Below are 19,667 nucleotides of genomic sequence, written 5' to 3'. Positions count from 1 at the left end.
ACGCAAGAAGCTCCGTATAAGAGGGGGCAGTTCCATTCTCTTCCCATGTGAGGGATGACTTCCACCATGCAATGGGTGTGCGTACATGAAGTTGACTGGGACCATGAAGAGAGAGCTTCATGTGAGCACCACAGAATTTCGAACCACCACTACCATATCCAGAGTCTGAAAGCGACTGAAACGGCCAGCGAGAATCAAAATTAGAGATTGCAAATATTTTTTTAAAAAATAAAATAAGACAAGTTTGTATATACACTGCCCCCACCCACACCAGTAATTTTATTTCTTCTTTGGAAATAACGCTGGTCCATAAATAAATCAGCCAAAATAATCAACAGAAAAGGAAGGCAATGATTCAGTGAGGGGATGAGACGATTCTCCCCTTCACAAAGATCAGCCTGCAAAATTCAGTTTGACATATGCGTGTTTCGATGTCATTTGTTCTGTGCTCCTTTAAGATTGTTTACAAGATGGACCGTGTTACAACCGAGTTGGAAACAGGACACCAACACACATGTGAACAGACAACCACGTGGGCCTCCAACCGCAAAGCGAGCCCTGACGCAGACAAAAACAGGTCTGGCATCATGAGCAGAGGCCCCACGGCTTGATGTTGCTGGTACAAGTATTTCTGCCAGATATATCCTTAAAGCAACAGGGTGCATATTCAAACAAAAGGACGGTCTGCAAGATGGGAAGAGAAGCTGTAGGAAGGATCCCCAGCCCCAAGGGCCAATGGGGCTGCAGGAGGGACTCAGCTGCTACCCCATCACCTGAAAGAAATCCAAATTTCTCTCTGTTCCATGAAGGTGTCCTCTTTTGAGCTCCAGCCAATGTCCCTACAGATGTTGAAGAGTAAAAGTCTTCCCTGTAACTCAAGGCAACGTCCTTGGTTCGGCTGCAGCAAGGATCCTCTAGCTTTAAGCCACAGGGAATTGTCACAGGGCGCTCTGTGCGTCTCAGGTGGAGAAAAATTCATCAGGCAGCTCTCCGAGAAGCTGGTCCAGGTCATCTGCATGGACAACACAGGAGAAGCCAGTCAGGTTACTAACGGGAATTAAGTCACCCCAGTTCAACACCTCAGTGATTCCTGGGTCACACTGCCCTATCCATTCAGGAAAAATTGTATTTATGGTATTATGAGACATTTATAATACACCTTTTATGATTGTTTGCTGCCTTGGATAGATACACCAGCAGGGCAAAGGTTGCTCCTTATGTGTGCCTCTTCCCTGACAGCAATGGCAGATACTGGAACTCTGAAGGAATGAGGGTCCTGTTTACCCAGGGACAATTCCTTTACTCTAACCAAGCTTAAGGGGGCGCTCATAGACAGGTCCACTCAGAAGTACACTCAATTTTATTCACTGGGGCTTGTGCCTATGCTTAGGAAAGCGTTCTTAAGATTATCCTGTAAATCCCTGACGGGGTCAAAAACCTTGGGTCTTGCATAAAGTAAAATTACAGCAACCTGCTGCAAATATTAAGATTACAGCATGGGGTTTGATCCAGCCAGCGTTTTTCTTCCATCTCCCCCCACCCAATTCTCTTCCTTATTACTGCCCCCTTCCCATACAGCTTTTGTCCGATCAGGTCCGACGATCCCCAGCTTAGCCTTGATGGTGCTCGAGGGGCTTCCCTCCCCTTCCATCAAGCAGAAAAACTGGTTGGATCCAACCTACTGGCAGCAATGAACGATGTCATCAGCTTGGGGTCCCCCCGCTGGGGAGAAAGGCAGGGTATGAATGACGTGATGAGTTATTTCCCTAGCCTGCATCTACTAAGCTTCTCATGCCATGATCATGGTGCCTTGGGACTTGCCTAGTATTACCTGAATCGGCCTTTGGGGAAGATGCGCTCAGCACCGACTTGCCCGTTCCACCAGCCTCTGGTAGTGGCACCCCTCTGCTTGAGGCCAGGGGACCTTGGCAGTGATTTTCACCCATCTCACAGCTCTGCCCCTTCCCACAGTCTGTTGCGGCCACGGTTGGGGCATCTGTGGGAGAATCCTGCTGGAATCCTGACACTGCCTGCAGATAGAAGATACAAACAGTTAAATTGTGGAACTCCCTGCCCTAGGATGTGGTGATGGCTGCCAGTTTGGAAGGCTTTAAGAGGGGAGTGGACATGTTCATGGAGGAGAGGACTATCCATGGCTACTAGTCAAAATGGATACCAGTCATGATGCATACCCATTCTCTCCAGGTTCAGAGGAGCATGACTATTATATTAGGTGCTGTGGAACACAGGCAGGATAATGCAGGATAAGTCATCTTGTTTGTGAGTTTTCTAGAGGCATCTGGTTGGCCACTGTGTGAACAGACTGCCAGACCTGATGGGCCTTGGTCTGATCCAGCTTGACTTTTCTTATGTTCTTATCCCAAGGCAGCTGAAGAGCTCAGCATTTTGAACGTCTCCACCCTTCAGAGGTCTGCTCTGGAGCTACAGACCCTCCTTGCAAACCGCTCTGTACTATGACTGGTATCCAATCCACTTAACCCAGTTCCGACTGCACGGATCAAGGGAAGCTATCCGAGGTCTCAGCTGAAGTTCTAACCTGACAAGTGACAGCTAAACCTGCCCAAGAACCTCAACTTCCTTTTTGCTTCAACTTAAAGAAAAACTCAGATCCAGTTAATTGTGAGGTTGCTTTCTGCTTGTGTGTAGGGGCTTTTCAGTTTTCCTCTTCTGATGACCCCTATCCAAAGCCCACCATCAGCACCTCATGTGCTGTGAAAGGCTAAATTAACTCCCCCTCTGCCCTTTCTCCCTACCCCCAGACGTCTTGGCATCCAAGTTTATGGTTCTAGCAATTATAGCATAGAATCATAGAGTTGGAAGGGACCACCAGGGCTATCAAGTCCAACCCCCTGCACAATGCAGGAAATTCACAACTACCTCCCCCCTCCACACCCCTAGTGACCAGAAGATGGCCAAGATGCCCTCCCTCTCATCATCTGCCTAAGGTCACAGAATCAGCATTGCTGACAGATGGCCATCTAACCTTAAAAACCTCCAGGGAAGGAGAGCTTACCACCTCCCAAGGAAGCCTGTTCCACTGAGGAACCGCTCTAATGGTTAGAAAATTCTTCCTAATGTCTAGACGGAAACTCTTTTGATTTTTCAACCCGTTGGTTCTGGTCCGACCTTCTTGAGCAACAGAAAACAACTCGGCACCCTCCTCTAGATGACAGCCCTTCAAGTACTTGAACATGGTTATCATATCCCCTCTCAGTCTTCTCCTCTTCAGGCTAAACATACCAAGCTCCTTCAATCTTTCCTCATAGGACTTGGTCTCCAGACCCCTCACCATCTTTGTTGCCCTTCTCTAGACACATTTCAGCTTGTCTACATCTTTCTTAAATTGTGGTGCCCAGAACTGAACACAGTACTCTAGTTGAGGTCTAACCAGTACTCTAGTTGAGGTCTAACCAGCAGTGAACATACACTTGAAAGGGTGATCACCGCTTTACCGATCACCTGAAAAATCTAAGGACATAGTCTCCCCCGCAACATATCTTTCCCAATTAGAACTTATCAATCATAGGAAAGCTTTCCCCCTCGCTAGGTGCCAGGTCTTACCATCGGCGGTATTGGAGAGAAGATATAAGAAGGTCCCTATAGCAGAAAGGCTTTGCCCTTGTGGGTCAGGGGATATAGAGACTTCAGAAAATGTCCTGATCCACAGTTAATGTTAAAATATTAACAATACAGAGAATGAATAAGCAAGTAAAAAATTAAGAGGCTCTACTATTGAGAGGCTAGAAACTTGGCATAACACAGTTTATGATAGAAAAATTACTGTAAATTTATCAATTTTATCAAAGAACCTGTTTCTTTTTTAAAGTTTTGTTTCATATTGTTTTCTATTTTTCTGTATTTTTCAGTCTTATTTTCTATTTCTGTTTCTATTCTTATTAAAATGAAGTAAAAATCTTTAAAAAGAAAAAAAAAAGAAAACTAGGCCTTGTTTCTGATGCTTTGGAATGACAGTTCAGGTGACATGCAAAAACAGGCAACGTTTCAAAATTGTTATAACGTTGTTTTTCTGTTTACGAAAAATAATGTGAAAATTTGGGTAATGCCCAAAGAAAGAAGCAAAGAACATCACCAAAGAAGATAAGTCTTCTTTTTCAAGCCACCTTACACTGAATAGACCAGGGGTGGGGAACCTTTTTTCTGCCAAGGGCCATTTGGATATTTATAACATCATTCGCAGGCCATACAAAATTATCAACTTAAAAATTAGCCTGCTATATTTGGTCAAACATTTAGCCAAGAGCAGCATCCTTCTGAGCTAGAGATCTGCCAGGACCCATGAAGGGCCAGACCAAATGATTTTGCGGGCCTTTTATGGCCCCCGGGCCTGAGGTTCCCCACCCCTGGAATAGACCATTCATCCATCAAGGTCAGTATTCTTTACTCAGATTGGCAGCAGCTCTCCAGGGTCTCAGAAGGAGGTCTTCCGCATCCCCTGCCACAGGGGATTGAACCTGGGACTTTCTGTATGCCAAGCAGAGGCTCTTCCACTGAGCCACATCCACATTTTTTTAAAATACATGGAGTACATGCAGCCATCCATACTCTGTTCAGCCTATGCTGGAGCAGGAAAGCTGTCTGAAGAATGCCTCTTACCTGTGGCAGAAGCATCTCCACTCTCCCCCTGATTTCTTGGCTCAGTGGAGTAGGCTTCCTGATACTGAGTCCGTGTGGATAGATCTTCACCAAATTCTTGGGCGTCACGTTGAGGTAGTGGTTGCGGTGAGATGGGGAGAACACACCCACCTGTTGAATCAAGGCAGGCATTTGCCAACATTTTTATATCCCACTGAACCCCTTTCCCCCCACCCCCCATGAAGAGGACTCAACACAGTTTGTAAGACAATCATGCACTTAGTTTCTGGATCTTCTGCAAAGGAAGGGCTGGAAAACTTCATTCTTAGTAAAGAAGAAGTTGTTTTTTATATGCTGACTTTCTCTACCACTTAAGGGAGAATCAAACCAGCTTACAATCGCTGTCCCTTCCCCTCCCCACAACAGACACCCTGTGAGGTAGGTGGGGCTAAGAGAGCTCTAAGAGAGCTGTGACTGGCCCAAGGTCACCCAGCTGGCTTCATGTGTAGGAGTGGGGAAACCAACCCAGTTCACCAGATTAGAGTCCGCCATTCGAGGAGTGGGGAATCAAACCCAGTTCTCCAGATCAGAGTCCACTGCTCCAAACCACCGCTCTTAACCACTACACCACGCTGGTGTAAAGGACCTCCCTGGGCCTGGATTTTTACTTTTCAGTACCTGCTTTAGCAGAAGGACTGAGCCAGCTTTGAATTCGCTCTCTCTTTGCTCCAGCAACAGACGATGTATCGTGCCTTGCATTTCCCCTGCATGGGGAACAGAAAAACAATGAGACACAGGAACAAGACACAAAACACAAAAATACCAGTGTTACCCACCAAAAACCCAACCCTGTCCAGGCACCGAACAGAGATAAAAAGCCAAGGCAGGAAAAATCCTGAGAAATCTGAAAAGTCATGTAATTTCATACTGGCCTGCTCACCTGGGGTGAGCAAGAATTCCTCCCAGGCAAATTGCCAGGGTCTAGAAGATGCGCCTCTCTACCCACCTAGGGTTGGGATGCCTATCAATGGCCTACTGCCAATACTGCCGATGTATAGCCTACTCTGGACAAATGACTGCTAACTTTCTGTGAAGCCAACCATCAGCCACAGCCGGTGGGCAACTGAAATGAACTGATTCAGACTTTGGAAGAGGCTTGGCCTGCATAGCTTTACTCATGAGAGCAGCTCTCATACAGTTTGAAAACTGCAAAAAAACCACAACAGTGGCCTGCTTTTGCTACTGCCTACAACAGAGGTGGCCTACATTGCCCCAGTCAACTTCCAAGTTCTGTTTTTGCAGGTGCGTGTGCAAACAGTTAATATACTTTGTGGATCACTGTTTGCCGCTCAACAGCACAAGCTTTAAAATCACCCACCCCTCCACCCATCCCTTTGGAAAGCCCTGCTTCTGCTTCATTCACCTTGAATGTGAATGAATGTGACATGATGCTGCTGGGGAAGCACCGCTTCCTGACAGCACCAAGCCCAGGACAAGTAACCTGTGTGAAGAAGAAGAGTTGGTTTTTATACGCTGACTTTCTCCACCACTTAAGGAAGACTCAAACCAGCTTACAATCACCTTCCTTTCCCCTCCCCACAACATTCACTCTGTGAGGTGGGTGGGGCTGAGAGAATGTGACTATCCCAAGGTCTCCCAGCTGGCTTCATGTGGAGTGGGGAATCAAACCCGGTTCTCCAGATCAGAGTCCACCGCTCCAAACCATCGCTCTTAACCACTACACCATGCTGGATCTCTGTGAAGATGATTTCAGGCAAGCAAGCCAGTTCACATGCTCTAGAGGAGGACAACAGCCTAAGATCTGGGGGGCAGCAACTTATCTTCACTCCCAAGCACTGAACTGCCTTCCACCCTTACCAGTTGGGTCTTTGAATATGGCGCCCGCATCAACGTTGGTCCGTGTCAGTGACTTAATCATCACCGCCATGTTGGGGACCTTGTTCTTTGGAAGCTGCTTGAGAGCCGCCTGCGTGGAATGAGCAAGAGACACATTAGTCATTTATGCATGGGAGTTTTACCTGAGGTTTGTTGCTCACCGGACCCATACTTTCCTGTTGGGAAACTATGCACCAGTAGTCTCCAAGCTCGAATCAATAAGCATTTGGGCCCCTGCCCCTTGAAATGCTGCTTTGTAATTGGCTGAAATGCTTACTGTGGGAGAAACCCCCAAAACCAAATTGCTGCATTAAAAAGAATTAAAAAACAGAGTCTAAAAGGAACCGGGGGGGGGGGGGGCGCCACCCAAGCCTCATTTCTAAAATCCTTTCTTTTGCTCAGAAAGAACTCTGAGGAAGCAGGAAGCATTTTAATGCCCGCCCCTTGACACGCTGCTTTGTAATTGGCTGTAGTGCTTTCTGTGAGAAACGTCACTCCCCCAAGCTTCTGTGTCCTGCGCTTTGCCTTACGCATGGGGATTTCACCTGGGGTGAGCTCAGGGGAGATGGAAGAAAACGGGTTAATAGAGGAATGGGAAGTCCTGGGATTTGTGAGGGCTGGCAGCGAGGTCATCTCTAATGGATGGAAAACTCATGCATAACTCCAAGGAACAACCGAGAATGTGAGTGAAAGTCCTCATGCATAAACGACCATCGTCTGTGGGAATTCAGACGACAGCAAGGATAAGAACTCTGAAGCAGGATTTGTTTTTGTTGGTCTTTTTTTTTAAGATTTGAGAAAGGATGTTTGAATACTTCCCCCACAGCAAAAGGCCTCTATATTGGGAACATCAATAGCATTAAGGGCAGGCACCTACAAAAGCACTCACCTGCTGGCCACTAGTATATGCATTTTGGTGGAACAACATCGGTTAAAACTACCCTCATAGCCTGCTTCCTTCAGGCTGGAGATCAACCATCCACACATCACTTCTCCTGCAGCAGGAAGTAATTGTGAGGGAAAGAAATGGGTGGCTGCCCAACAACCAGCCTGTGATTCCTTCAAATTTCCCTCTTCCCAGATTATGTCTCATGCCACCATGGAATTCAGCAAAGAGATGCGGGCAGTACTGCTTTGCCATATGGGTCACTGGATGGGCTTGATAAGGAGGGGTTCATTGGTTACCCAATTCTTCCAACATATTTTACAGCTTGGACAAACATCTTACAAAAAGCCAGGTCATCATTTCTGGCATTTGCATCCCAAAGAAACTAGAGTAGCCAAAGCAGAAAGTTCCCACCATGAGGCTTGGCTCAGGGTATTACCTTTCGAAGCACCATGACCACACTGTATGTCCTAAGGAAGCAAGATGGATCCCTCTCGTCCAAACCCAGCTCGGTTTTCATGGAAACCCAGGCGCCTCTGCTGCATTCCTCTTCCACTGGCTGCTGGGAGGCAGGCATTTCCTAGTCACAGAACAAAATTGCCTTTATCTGTTTTGAATCTCTCACCTTCCAGCTTCAGCAGATGACCCCGTGTTCTGGAGTTATGAGAGAGGGAGAAAAGTTTCCCCCTGTCCACTCTCTCCATATCATGCATAATTTTATAGACCTCCATCATGTCCCACCTTAACCACCTTCTTTCCAAGCTAAACAGCCCTAAGCGTTCTAGCCGCTTCTCGTAGGGCAGTTGCTCTAGTCCCCTGATCATTTTGGTTGCTCTTTTCTGTACCTTCTCAAGCTCTGCAATACCCTTTTTTAGGTGTGGTGACCAGAACTGTACACAGTATTTATTCCAAGTGTGGTCTCACCATAGACTTGTACAAGGGCAGTATGATAGCAGCAGTTTTATTGTCTATTCCTTGTCTAACTATGGCCAGCATGGAATTTGCCTTTTTCACAGCAGCCGCACACTGGGTTGATATCTTAATCGAGCTGTCCACTACCACCCCAAGATCCCTTTCTTGGTTGGGATTTTTTGTCCCATTATGCATCACTTTACATTTGCTCACACTGTATCTCATTTGCCATTTTAATGCCCATTCCTCCAGTTTGGAGAAATCCTTTTGGAGCTCTTCACAGTCCGATTTTGTTTTCACCACCCTAAATAATTTGGTGTCATCTGCAAACTTGGCCACCTCACTGTTTACCCCCAACTCCAGGTCACTGATGAAGCACCGGTCCCAACAGAGATCCCTGAGGGACCCCACTAATCACATCCCTCCATTGTGAGAACTGACCATTTATTCCTATTAACTCCTTCCTATTTTTCAGCCAGCTCTCAATTTATAAAAGGACTTGTCCTCTTATCCCATGACTATGAAGTTTGCTTAGCAGTCTTTCATGGGGGACTTTGTCAGAAGCCTTTTGGAAATCCAAGTACACAATGTCCACAGGCTCATTCCTGTCCACATGCTTACTGACACTTTCAAAAAACTCGAACAGGTTAGTGAGACAGGACCCACCTTTACAGAAGCCCTTAAGGGCTTAGCTGTGGCAAGGGAATAACCCCTCACCCTGTCAGGCCAGACGATGCACCAGATAAAGACTTCAAAACCCTGCCCACTTCCAAAATTATAAATGTGACAAGTATTCAGATGACTGGAAGTTTCACCTTGCTTCAAATTTCAAACATTGAAGCTGTGAACACTAAACAATTGTCTGAAACCATGAGGACTACGGACTTAGTTTTCATTTTTCTAAACACAAAAGATGCAGCTTCTTAGGACTGTCACCAGACTATATCCCACTGCAAAGTTGCTTCATTTGGTTACATGGAATTTGGAAGGCCCACCTTGGGCGTCAATATTTTTTTTGCTAGAAAGCGAACAATGGATGACGAGAATTACCTCGGTTCCTAGCTTTGCCAGAGCCCCGTGAGCAGGCGTCTGTGGAGCTGAAACCATGATCTCTTCCAGGTTTTTCCCATCAGGCTTTTGAGGAGCAGAAGGGCAAGAAGGAGAGAAAACAAAACAGATTATATTTTATGGACACAGTTTCTTGCCTCATGTATCCTGTGATATAATGATGAGAATGTCAGACCGGATCAAATTTGGTTCAATTAATTAAGCTCACTGGACTATTCTGGACCAGTAACAAGCTCTCTCAGCCTAACCTACCTTGTGAAGTTGTAGTGAGACCATCCTGAGCTCCTTCTGGGAAGGGTCAGATAAACTAGCATGTGCAGATAGCATGTGCAGCCATCTTGAAGTAATCCAAGGGTACAACAGTTTTAAATGAAGTCAAGCTTCTAAAAATGCTGAATTTTAGGACTGGATACTTAACCAACTCCCAAGGACTGATCATGGAATCTGTAATTCTGCCCAAATCTTTAGTTCCAGTTTCTGGCCCACGGAGGCATTTTCTCTATCAAGTACAAGACCTATGAACAAATTCTGAGGCTCAAAATGAGAGAGAGCATTTTCTTCCTACTCCAGATGGGCCTCTACCACCATCACCCCAGTTCAGGACAGTTTTAGCAACTATATGTAACTGATAGCTCTAAAATAATATTCTACGTGATTCTTGAACTTTTTTAACTTTGTTTAGATAAGAACAAAAGAAAAGCCATGTTGGATCAGACCAAGGTCCATCAAGTCCAGCAGTCTGTTCACACAGTGGCCAACCAGGTGCCTCTAGGAAGCCCACAAGCAAGACGACTGCAGCAGCATTATCCTGACTGTGTTCCACAGCACCTAATATAACAGGCATGCTCCTCTGATACTGGATACTAGATGCTCAAAATGGGCTATGCAAAACGTAAGAGGGGAGTGGACATGTTCATGGAGGTCAGGGCTATCCATGGCTACTAGTCAAAATTAATACTAGTCATGATGCGTACCTATTACACATCATGACTAGTATTAATTTCGATTAGTAGCCATGGATAGCCCTGTCCTCCATGAACACATCCACTCCCCTCTTACGTTTTGCATAGCCCATTTTGAGCATCTATCAGCAAGGCAGATTAAAAGGTTCTAAGCCACCAAACATCCCAACAGCATGTTAAAAAAAGCCATGTAAGACAATATAATTTAACCATTACCACTCATGGAAACTACCCAGCACCCTCTTTGCAGTAGAGAAAGAGGCAGGTGATTTTATTCCCCATTCAGAGGATTTGTGGTGACTGTCGGCTGCAATTGAAGAGGGGAGAGAAGGAAAATGTTCTGCCCTCCCACCCTACTGGCACTTTGAAGAAGAAAAAGAGTTGGTTTTTACATGCCAACTTTCTCTACCACTTTAGGAAGAATCAAACCAGCTTACAATCACCTTCCCTTCCCCTCCCCACAACAGACGCCCTGTGAGGTAGGCAAGGCTGAGAGATCTGTGACTAGCCCAAGGTGATCCAGCTGGCTTCATGTGTAGGAGCGGGAAAACCAATCCGGTTCATCAGATTAGGGTCAGCCACTCATGTGGAGGAATGGGGAATCAAACCCAGTTCTCCATATCAGAGTCCACAGCTCCAAACCACCGCTCTTAACGACTATACCACGCTGGCTTTAGAGGGAGATACGCTCCCATCCCCCCGACTGTATAATACCCTGTACCCCACAAATGCTCTTACTTGGTGTGGCAGAATGCCCGCAGGTCCAGGGAAACGGCGAGTCTTGGCCTGTACAGGAACGCGAGCCAATGGCTGAGGTGGCTTCTTAGCTGCCGTTACCAGGCGGACAAGGTGGTTGGTGACCACAGGCATTTGGAGGCTTCCAGAAGGAGTAGTTGAACAAGGCATTCTAGGTGCAGCAGGTGAGGACTCCACAGATTCCGTTGAGGGGCCATAAGCAGTAAGGAGCTGACCACCCCGATTTGCCATCTTAGGCGTGAAAGAACTCTGGCTGGGTGTCTGTGGTTTTGGCAGAGCAATCCCCGAAGGGGAAAAGGCTCTAACAAGAGGCAGGCATGAGCTGTTGTTCCCAGCAACAAGTTTACCCAGAGACTTAGGCAGCTGGCAAGCTGGGCTTGAAATGGTACCTACAGTGATGCTCACCCCTGGGTTAGATTGTGAGGGGTGAGATCCCATAGCAGTGGGCCTCAGAGTCAACCTAGGAGAAGCCTCTGCTGGCTGGAGATGGCTGCTGACCCCCACTGAGGTTTCCTTCAAAGTCCTTTTCAGCTGTGATGTCTCCACATTAACAGTGTTGCTCAACACCGCTGAATCTGTAACTCGCATTTTCTTGGCCATTGCTGCATCACTAACACCGTGATCCCCCATCCTCTCACAGTCAGAGCGAGAAGGCCCCAGACAGGACAACGTGTCAGACACTTCCAGATCCATGCAGGCTGCCAAGAACAGCTCATTGTCAAAATCCCCATTATGAGTGGAAGGTATAGGTAGATTTCTCTTCACAAACTTGAAGCTCGTGCCCAAACTACAGCTTGGTCTACTTTGGGCCGACAAGGTGGTCTGGTCCTTCTGAACCTTGAAGGTGGCCACCGAAGGAGAAGTCACCTGGTTGGTTTTGATCTCGCTGGGGCAGCCGTCCTGCAAAAATCTTAGTCTTGAGTAGTTTTGAACTGGCAAGACTGGGGACAGAGCTTCAACGGTGTTGCCGGGGTTTCTCAGTGCAGAAGACGGGAGCCTCAAACATCTTGAACTGGTAGGAATTGGGTCTGAGACCCGCTTCTCTACATCTTCCATAGCCAACACAAAATCCTATTTAAAAACCGAAAACAACAAAAGCCTTAGTACATGGTGTTTCATTTTAACTTTGCATGTGTAAGTTGTGACAGACAGTGCTCTGTCTATGGTTGGACCCTCCAAAGTCAAAGTCAAATAGAAATGTTTGCTCCCTCCATCTCCCCTAGATTCTTCCACTGTACAGCTACGATTCACAAATATTCTCCTACCTCATCTTCAAACTCTGCCTCCACAGAAAACAGCTTCTGTATACCACAGGCCTTTGGGAAGAAAAAGAATAATAATGATTTGCATCATTTATTTATCCAAATTCTAACGAGACTGTAATTTAACACCAACATGTTCCGTATTAGTAATGTGGAGAATGGTGGTTTTCCTTGCCTCATAACGTGACAATGGAGTCTCACTCAATGAACCTGATGGGCAGCAGATTTGGGAGAGCTTATAACAAGTCCCTCATCATTCAGGCTTGTTATTAACTTTTGAACTCAGTACCACATGAAGTGGCAACCACTAGATTGCTTTGAAAGGAGATTACCAAGAAGCAGCTGCAACCCAAAATAGAATGTAAACAATAAAAAGGGCCAAAACAAAAAAAATAAAGAGATGCATTGCTATATAAATAGGTAAAAATACTAGAAAACTATCACACTTAAACAACTAATTAAGAAGCAAAGACACTTTGAAAATTATCGTTTGATAAGACTCCAGACTGAGAAAGTTTCAAAATTAGTTTTGCACTAAGATTAAGCTCAGGTGATATTGCAGAAGTTGGAATTTATTTTCTCCTAGTAGCTTTACATCCAAATTCAGGTTAGAAATGGGGGTGGTTTTATATGAATTAAGGTCTGATGCAACAGAACCAGGCTTTAAAGGGACTTTTTAAACATGAAAAACTTTTTGTAATTAAAATTGTTATCCCTGTTGCACAATCTTAAAATTGTTCAAGACTCAGTTGCCTCTAACCTTAATCTGTACAATATAACTATGTGAAATTATTCAGTGAACAAATCCCCATGAATTTTTTTAACGTTTCAAAATGATTTCACAATCCAGAGTCTTGTCACACGTTTACACAGTGTCCTTGTTTCTTTAATTGGTTGTATAGATGTTGTGACTGTTTCTTGATATTTTTTTACCTATTTCTATAGCAACGCCTAGATTTATATTTTTGTTTTGGGGCAGCTGTTTAAATTTCCTTTACCTCCCCCACCAGGTTGGTTTTCCAGTTTGGAACAGGGAAAAGAGACTATACAAAACAATAAGAGAGAGAATGCCATTCTAGCATGCTATTTACGCTACTTTAATATTACCGAGATGGAACTCCATACTCCCAATCAAGGCCCAAATTATTTTTCCTAAAGAAGCCTTAACATTACTACATACTGCTAGCAGAAATGGCTAAACTTACAGCATTAGTAAATCTAAAGGAGAACACAGAATTTGTGGGAGAATGGGAGGCATGGACAATATATTGTGAAAATGAATTAAAGCTGGGAAGGCTTAAAGGTTATATTTTGATCTAATTCAAACGAGAGAAGTAGAAAAATTATTAAGGATATTTATTTAGATTAAAAGAATTGTAATTAGATTGATATAAGAAATATATTATAATGAATTAGAATTTAAATGCAAAGGGGACAATTAAGTTATCAAATAGATAGAGGAGGGGAGAGGGGAAGTCAATGAAATACTAGCATTAATTAGTTATTTGGTTAAGAAAAATAATGTTTATATCATATAACAATGTTATTGAATGATGCAAATTATTGTGATATAAAAAAACAATATTTTTTTAAAATAACATTACTACATACTGAAGCAACACTTACTCCCCCCCCGTTTTATTTAATTCATTTGTACCCCGCCTTTCTCCCCAATGGGGCCCCAAAGCCGTTTACATAGCCCTCCCCATTTTATCCTCACAACTACCCTGCGAGGTAGGTGACATGCTGCCTGATGGAGATTGATTTGAAACGCAAAGCCTTACTTGCTACTTGGTGGTCCTAGTGAGGGCACGATACTAGGGTTTTTTGTTTGTTTATTTGTTTGTTGCAATTGCAAAAGCCAACGCAACTGCCTCCCATTCCCATGGAATAAGGAAGATAAGGAATAAGTTAACAAGCCAGAGGGGATAAACTCCTCTTTGTGATTGGTTCTTGTAGGTTATCCGGGTTGTGGAACCGTGGTCTTGGTATTTTCTTTCCTGACGTTTCGCCAGCAGCTGTGGCAGGCATCTTCAGAGGAGTCACACTGAAGGACAGGGTCTCTCAGGACAATGGTTAGCACATTACCTTTGTTACTTTTTGCCGGACAATGATTCAGCTCAAACCCAACCCCTTTCTGATTATGTATAACTCTTCCTACACACTTGACACTAAGAGACACTGACCTTCAGTGTTACTCCTCTGAAGATGCCAGCCGCAGCTGCTGGTGAAACGTTAGGAAAGAAAATACCAAGCCCGGATAACCCACAAGAACCAATGAACGCTGACCGTGAAAGCCTTCGACAATATTCCTCTTTGTGAGTCGCCTGGTCTTTTCTTTTCTTTTCTTTTCTTTATATATATCTATATCTATCTATCTATCTATCTATCTATCTATCTATATATATACACACACACACACACACACACATATATATATATATACACACACACACACCGGTATATATAATATATAATATAATATATATATATTATTTTTATAATATAAAACAAAACAAATACAATAATAACAAAAAAAGAAAAAGAAAATACAAACAAAATACAAAAGGGTATCAAATATTATTGTACAAAGTTATAAAGTTCAACAAAGCCAAAATACCCTTTTTGACCCTCCACCCACCTTAAAAAGTGACCCTTCACCTGACTTCCGCAGAAGTGCCTAAACACTTTTAAAAGTTGTTAATAATAATAATAATATAAAAGTAAATGTGTTTCTATGACTCACTAACTAAAACAGTAAAATCCATTTTTGGCAGTTTGTGTGAGCCGCCTGGTCTTCACTTTCTCCCTCCCCATTTACCATCATGGAAGCCAAGGGGGTCCCCAGGACCAGGGCAGGGGGCAGGAATCCAGCAGGAGTCCCCACCACCCCCAACGCAGGGCAGAGCAGCAGATGCCTCCCCCCTCCCGCACAGGGTGGCTGGGGGCGTGGCCCTCCTCCCCATTCCATAGGGGCCCAGTTCCATTCGCCTGGCCAACATTTCAGGCACGCGCTCGACCCTCTTGCCCACATCAGGCAAGTGTGGGCCCCCCCCCTTTCTTCCCACACCCACCCAAGCCTATTCAGAGAACAGACAACCCAGGGCTAGGGGAGGCCAGTCCCCACCCCCACCCCCACTGAATAACACAGAATAGTTCAGGAGGGAGTTTTTATAATAGAGCTACAGGGGAAAAAAACAAATCAGGGGGTTCTAGATCAAATCAAGGCTGAACTGACCCTAGAAGCTAAAATGACTAAACAGAGGCTGTCGTATTTTGGTCACATTGTGAGAAGACAAGAGTCACTGGAAAAGACAATCATGCTAGGAAAAGTTGAAGGCAGCAGGAAAAGAGGAAGACCCAACAAGAGATGGATTGAGTCTATAAAGCAGTGGTTCCCAACCTTTTTTGGACCAGGGACCACTAGGACTTTTTTGTTCGGTGCAGGGACCCCAAGGTCCAAAATAAAAATTCAGAGAATTTGAAAATAAACTTTAGTCATAACTGTTCGTTCAACATTAAGCTTAGAATAATATTTGAATATATATTTTTATAATGGAGAACTTTTAATTGGAAATATTAATTTATTATGGGTTTATAACTTTGTTTCGCGGACCTTAATTTCGTTCTCGCGGACCCCTGGGGGTCCATGGACCCCCGGTTGGGAACCAGTGCTATAAAGGAAGCCACGGCCTTCAGTTTGCAAGATCTGAGCAAGGCTGTCAAAGTTAGGACATTTTGGAGGACTTTCATTCATAGGGTCGCCATGAGTCGGAAGCGACTTGACGGCCCTTAACACACACACACAGGAATGGTTCAGGAAGGTGCTTTATAAATTAAAAAAATGAAAGGGACCGTGGATTGTATCACTGTGGTTACGCTGTATTACTTGTTTGCTTCGTGGATCATTCTTCTCTCACTACTGCACTACTGATGTAATATCCTTTTTCCTGCATTATTTAACATACCATGGGTTAACATGCCATCTCTGCTTTGTTTCAGATTCCTCACAGTGGGTAGCCATGTTAGTGTGCCTGCAGTAGTAGAAAAGGGCAAGAGTCCAGTAGCACCTTAAAGACTAACAAAAAATATTTTCTGGCAGGGTGTGAGCTTTCGTGAGCCACAGCTCACTTCTGCAGTAGTAGAAAAGGGCAAGAGTCCAGTAGCACCTTAAAGACTAACGAAAATATTTTCTGGTAGGGTGTGAGCTCTTGTGAGCCACAGCTCACTTCTCTTGCTGTATGTAGTAATAGAAAAGAGCAAGAGTCCAGTAGTCCAGTGGCTTGGCCTCCAACAATACAGGGAGCCTCCAAGAGAAGTCGGAGCAGCTGCAGGAGGCACGGCAATGAGCCTGAGCGAGCCAAATGGAGCCTCCATGTTCGGGAGCAGTCTAGCAATTTAAGAAAATAAATGGGGAGATAGACAAGTGGTCAATAAGCCTGTGCGTGCTGAACCAAACCCAACAAGTAGAAAAGGGCAAGAGTCCAGTAGCACCTTAGACTAACAAAAATGTTTTCTGGTAGGGTATGAGCTTTTGTGAGCCACAGCTCACTTCTTCAGATACAGCTAGAATGTGAATCCATCTGTCTTTAAGTAGAGGAGAGTGAATTCAGACAAGCATTAGTATGTAAATGTTAACAGCATGTAAATGTGAATAGCAGGCGTGATGGGATTAGGTGTGGTCTGCAGAAGAGTCTGTGAGGTCCAGGGGAGAGATGGGTGTGGAGAAATCAGCACTGGTAATGGGCCATGAATGCAAGGCCTTTATTCAGCCCAGGTAAATGCATTGACTTTAGTTTGAATATCAACTGTAATTCAGCAGTTTCTCTTTCCAATCTCCCTTTGAAATTCCTTTGTAAGAGAACGGCTACTCTTAAATCTGCAACAGAATGTCCTGGAAGGCTGAAATGTTCTCCCACTGGTTTTTGAATGTTGTGGTTCCTGATGTCAGACTTATGTCCATTTAATCTTTGTCTAAGAGACTGACCTGTTTGTCCAATGTAGGTTGTGGAAGGGCACCCTGTTGCGCACAGCTTGTCTGGACTTCAGGAGTTTACCTGGTAGCCACTTCACACCACGCAGTTCTGCTATGTACAGTTTATTTACAATATCTACACAGAATCCTTTGGCTGTTAACATTCACAGCCCTGAGCATCAGCATGCTCCGCCAGCATGTATATTTCAGGCAAGAGGTAACTCACATTCGCTACACAGACTTATATACACATTTAGGACCAATCACAGTTCACTTGAGATGAGTCATTCTGGAAATCCCCATTCCTGACTGTACAAACTGGATCAGACCAGCCTCATCACATGACTTAGCCGTCACTCTAATCAGTATGATCTGTTTAGCAAACTGCAGACTAGGCATAACTTTGACATATGTTGACAGGCATGTGATGGCATAAATCCCATTAGAAGATGAGCAGGAGTATGAACCTGAGATAGTATGGCTGACAGATTCCTGTCATCCTAGTCCTATTAACAGCGTTTGTTAGATGTCTCGTCCTGTTGACCGCATCGGTTTAAAGCGCAGTAAATTTAAAATGCTGCCATTCGGTAGTCGGGCAACAACCGGAAGTGGGAGCCTTTTAATGGCGTTCGAGTCTTTCCCTAACTCTACAGTCGCAGCAGGAGAGGCCCGCGAGGGCTCGCCCAAGCCCCGCCCACTTCTGTACGGGTGCTGAGTAGAGCCAACACGGGGCGCTTCTCGTTCTAAGCTTGCCCTCGTTGCGCGAGCGCCGCAGCTCGCCCCGCTCATCCTCCTCCCTCTTCCCCCTTCCTACGGGTGCGCGGGATGGACAATCCTAGTCGTGCTGCGCTCGCCTTTCCTTGGCTTTGCCTTGCATGGAGTGCTGCAGCAGAGGAGTGCGGAGGAGGTGGCTTGGCCTCCAGCAATACAGGGAGCCTCCAAGAGAAGTCGCAGCAGCTCCGGGGGAGGCACGGCCATGAGCCTGAGCGAGCCAAATGGAGCCTCCATGTTCGGGAGCAGTCTAGCAATTAATGAAAATAAATGGGGAGATAGACTAGTGGTCAGTAATTCTGTGCGTGCTGCACCAAACCTAACAAGTAGAAAAGGGCAAGAGTCCAGTAGCACCTTAAAGGCTAACAAAAAATGTTTTCTGGCAGGGTGTGAGCTTTCGTGAGCCACAGCTCACTTCTTCAGATACAGCTAGAATGTGAATCCATCTGTCTTTAAGTAGAGGAGAGTGAATTCAGATGAGTATTAGTATGTAAATGTTAACAGTTTGTAAATGTGACATGTCCGAGGTCGGTAAAATGAGTACCCAGCTTGCTGGGGGTAAAGGGAAGATGACTGGGGAAGGCACTGGCAAACCACCCCGCAAACAAAGCCTGCCTCGTAAACGTCAGGATGTGACGTCTCCCCATGGGTCAGGAATGACCTGGTGCTTGCACAGGGGACCTTTACCTTTAAATGTTACATGTAAATGTAAATTATTCCCATCACGCCTGCTATTCACATTTACATACTGTTAACATTTACATACTAATGCTTGTCTTAATTCACTCTCCTCTACTTAAAGACAGATGGATTCACATTCTAGCTGTATCTGAAGAAGTGAGCTGTGGCTCACGAAAGCTCATACCCTACCAGAAAATATTTTTGTTAGCCTTTAAGGTGCTACTGGACTCTTGCCCTTTTCTACTACTGCAGACAGGCTAACACGGCGACCCACTGTGAATCAAACCCAACAAGATCCAGCATCCTGAACCCAATCCTGACCAGCCAGAAACTCCCCAAGCAGGAAAAGAAGGAAGCCGCATCTTATGGTTTGCCCCTCCCTCGGCTCTCCAAGCAGTTTTGTCTCCCAGGTAGACTGCCTTTGAACACGCTAAGATGCATCTAACCCAGCATCGTTTACAACTGTGGCCATGTTCATGGAGGAGAAGGATATTCATGGCAACTAGTCAAAATGGATACTAGTCGTGATGCAAATGTATTCTCTCCAGGATCAGAGGAGCAGGCCTATTACATAAGGTGCCGTGGAACACAGGCAGGATAGTGCTGCTGCAGTCATCTTGTTTGTGGGATTCCTAAAGGCACCTGGTTGGCCACTGGGTGAACAGACAACTGCTGGACTTGATGGGCCTTGGTCTGACCCAGCAGGGCTTTTTTCATGCTCTTATGCAGATATTCCAAGGAAACCTGAAAGCAGAGCACTGAGGCCTGTGTGTTCTCCACTCCACAGCAACTGGTATTCAGAAGCCTTTGAACACAGAGATTCCATTTGGTTGCAATGGCTAACATGAGGGTGCCTACGGTTTTGAATGTCATGTCTGGACATG

At 45.1% G+C, this 19,667-nt stretch overlaps 1 protein-coding gene across 1 annotated transcript; it reads right to left on the bottom strand.

The window, feature by feature from the left end:
- Window positions 1–920: 920 nt before the first annotated feature.
- Window positions 921–15,184, bottom strand: HROB (homologous recombination factor with OB-fold). Its single transcript, XM_056864686.1, is given in 10 exon segments — window positions 921–1,012; window positions 1,832–2,030; window positions 4,636–4,785; window positions 5,293–5,378; window positions 6,493–6,601; window positions 7,836–7,976; window positions 9,359–9,442; window positions 11,077–12,165; window positions 12,360–12,410; window positions 15,178–15,184. Coding segments are annotated over 10 exon segments (2,007 nt in total). The 5' UTR covers window position 15,184.
- Window positions 15,185–19,667: the final 4,483 nt, after the last annotated feature.

This window comes from Euleptes europaea, chromosome 18, assembly GCF_029931775.1.
Source record: "Euleptes europaea isolate rEulEur1 chromosome 18, rEulEur1.hap1, whole genome shotgun sequence".
NCBI lineage: Eukaryota > Metazoa > Chordata > Lepidosauria > Squamata > Sphaerodactylidae > Euleptes > Euleptes europaea.
This window is presented reverse-complemented; position numbering and strand designations above follow the sequence as displayed.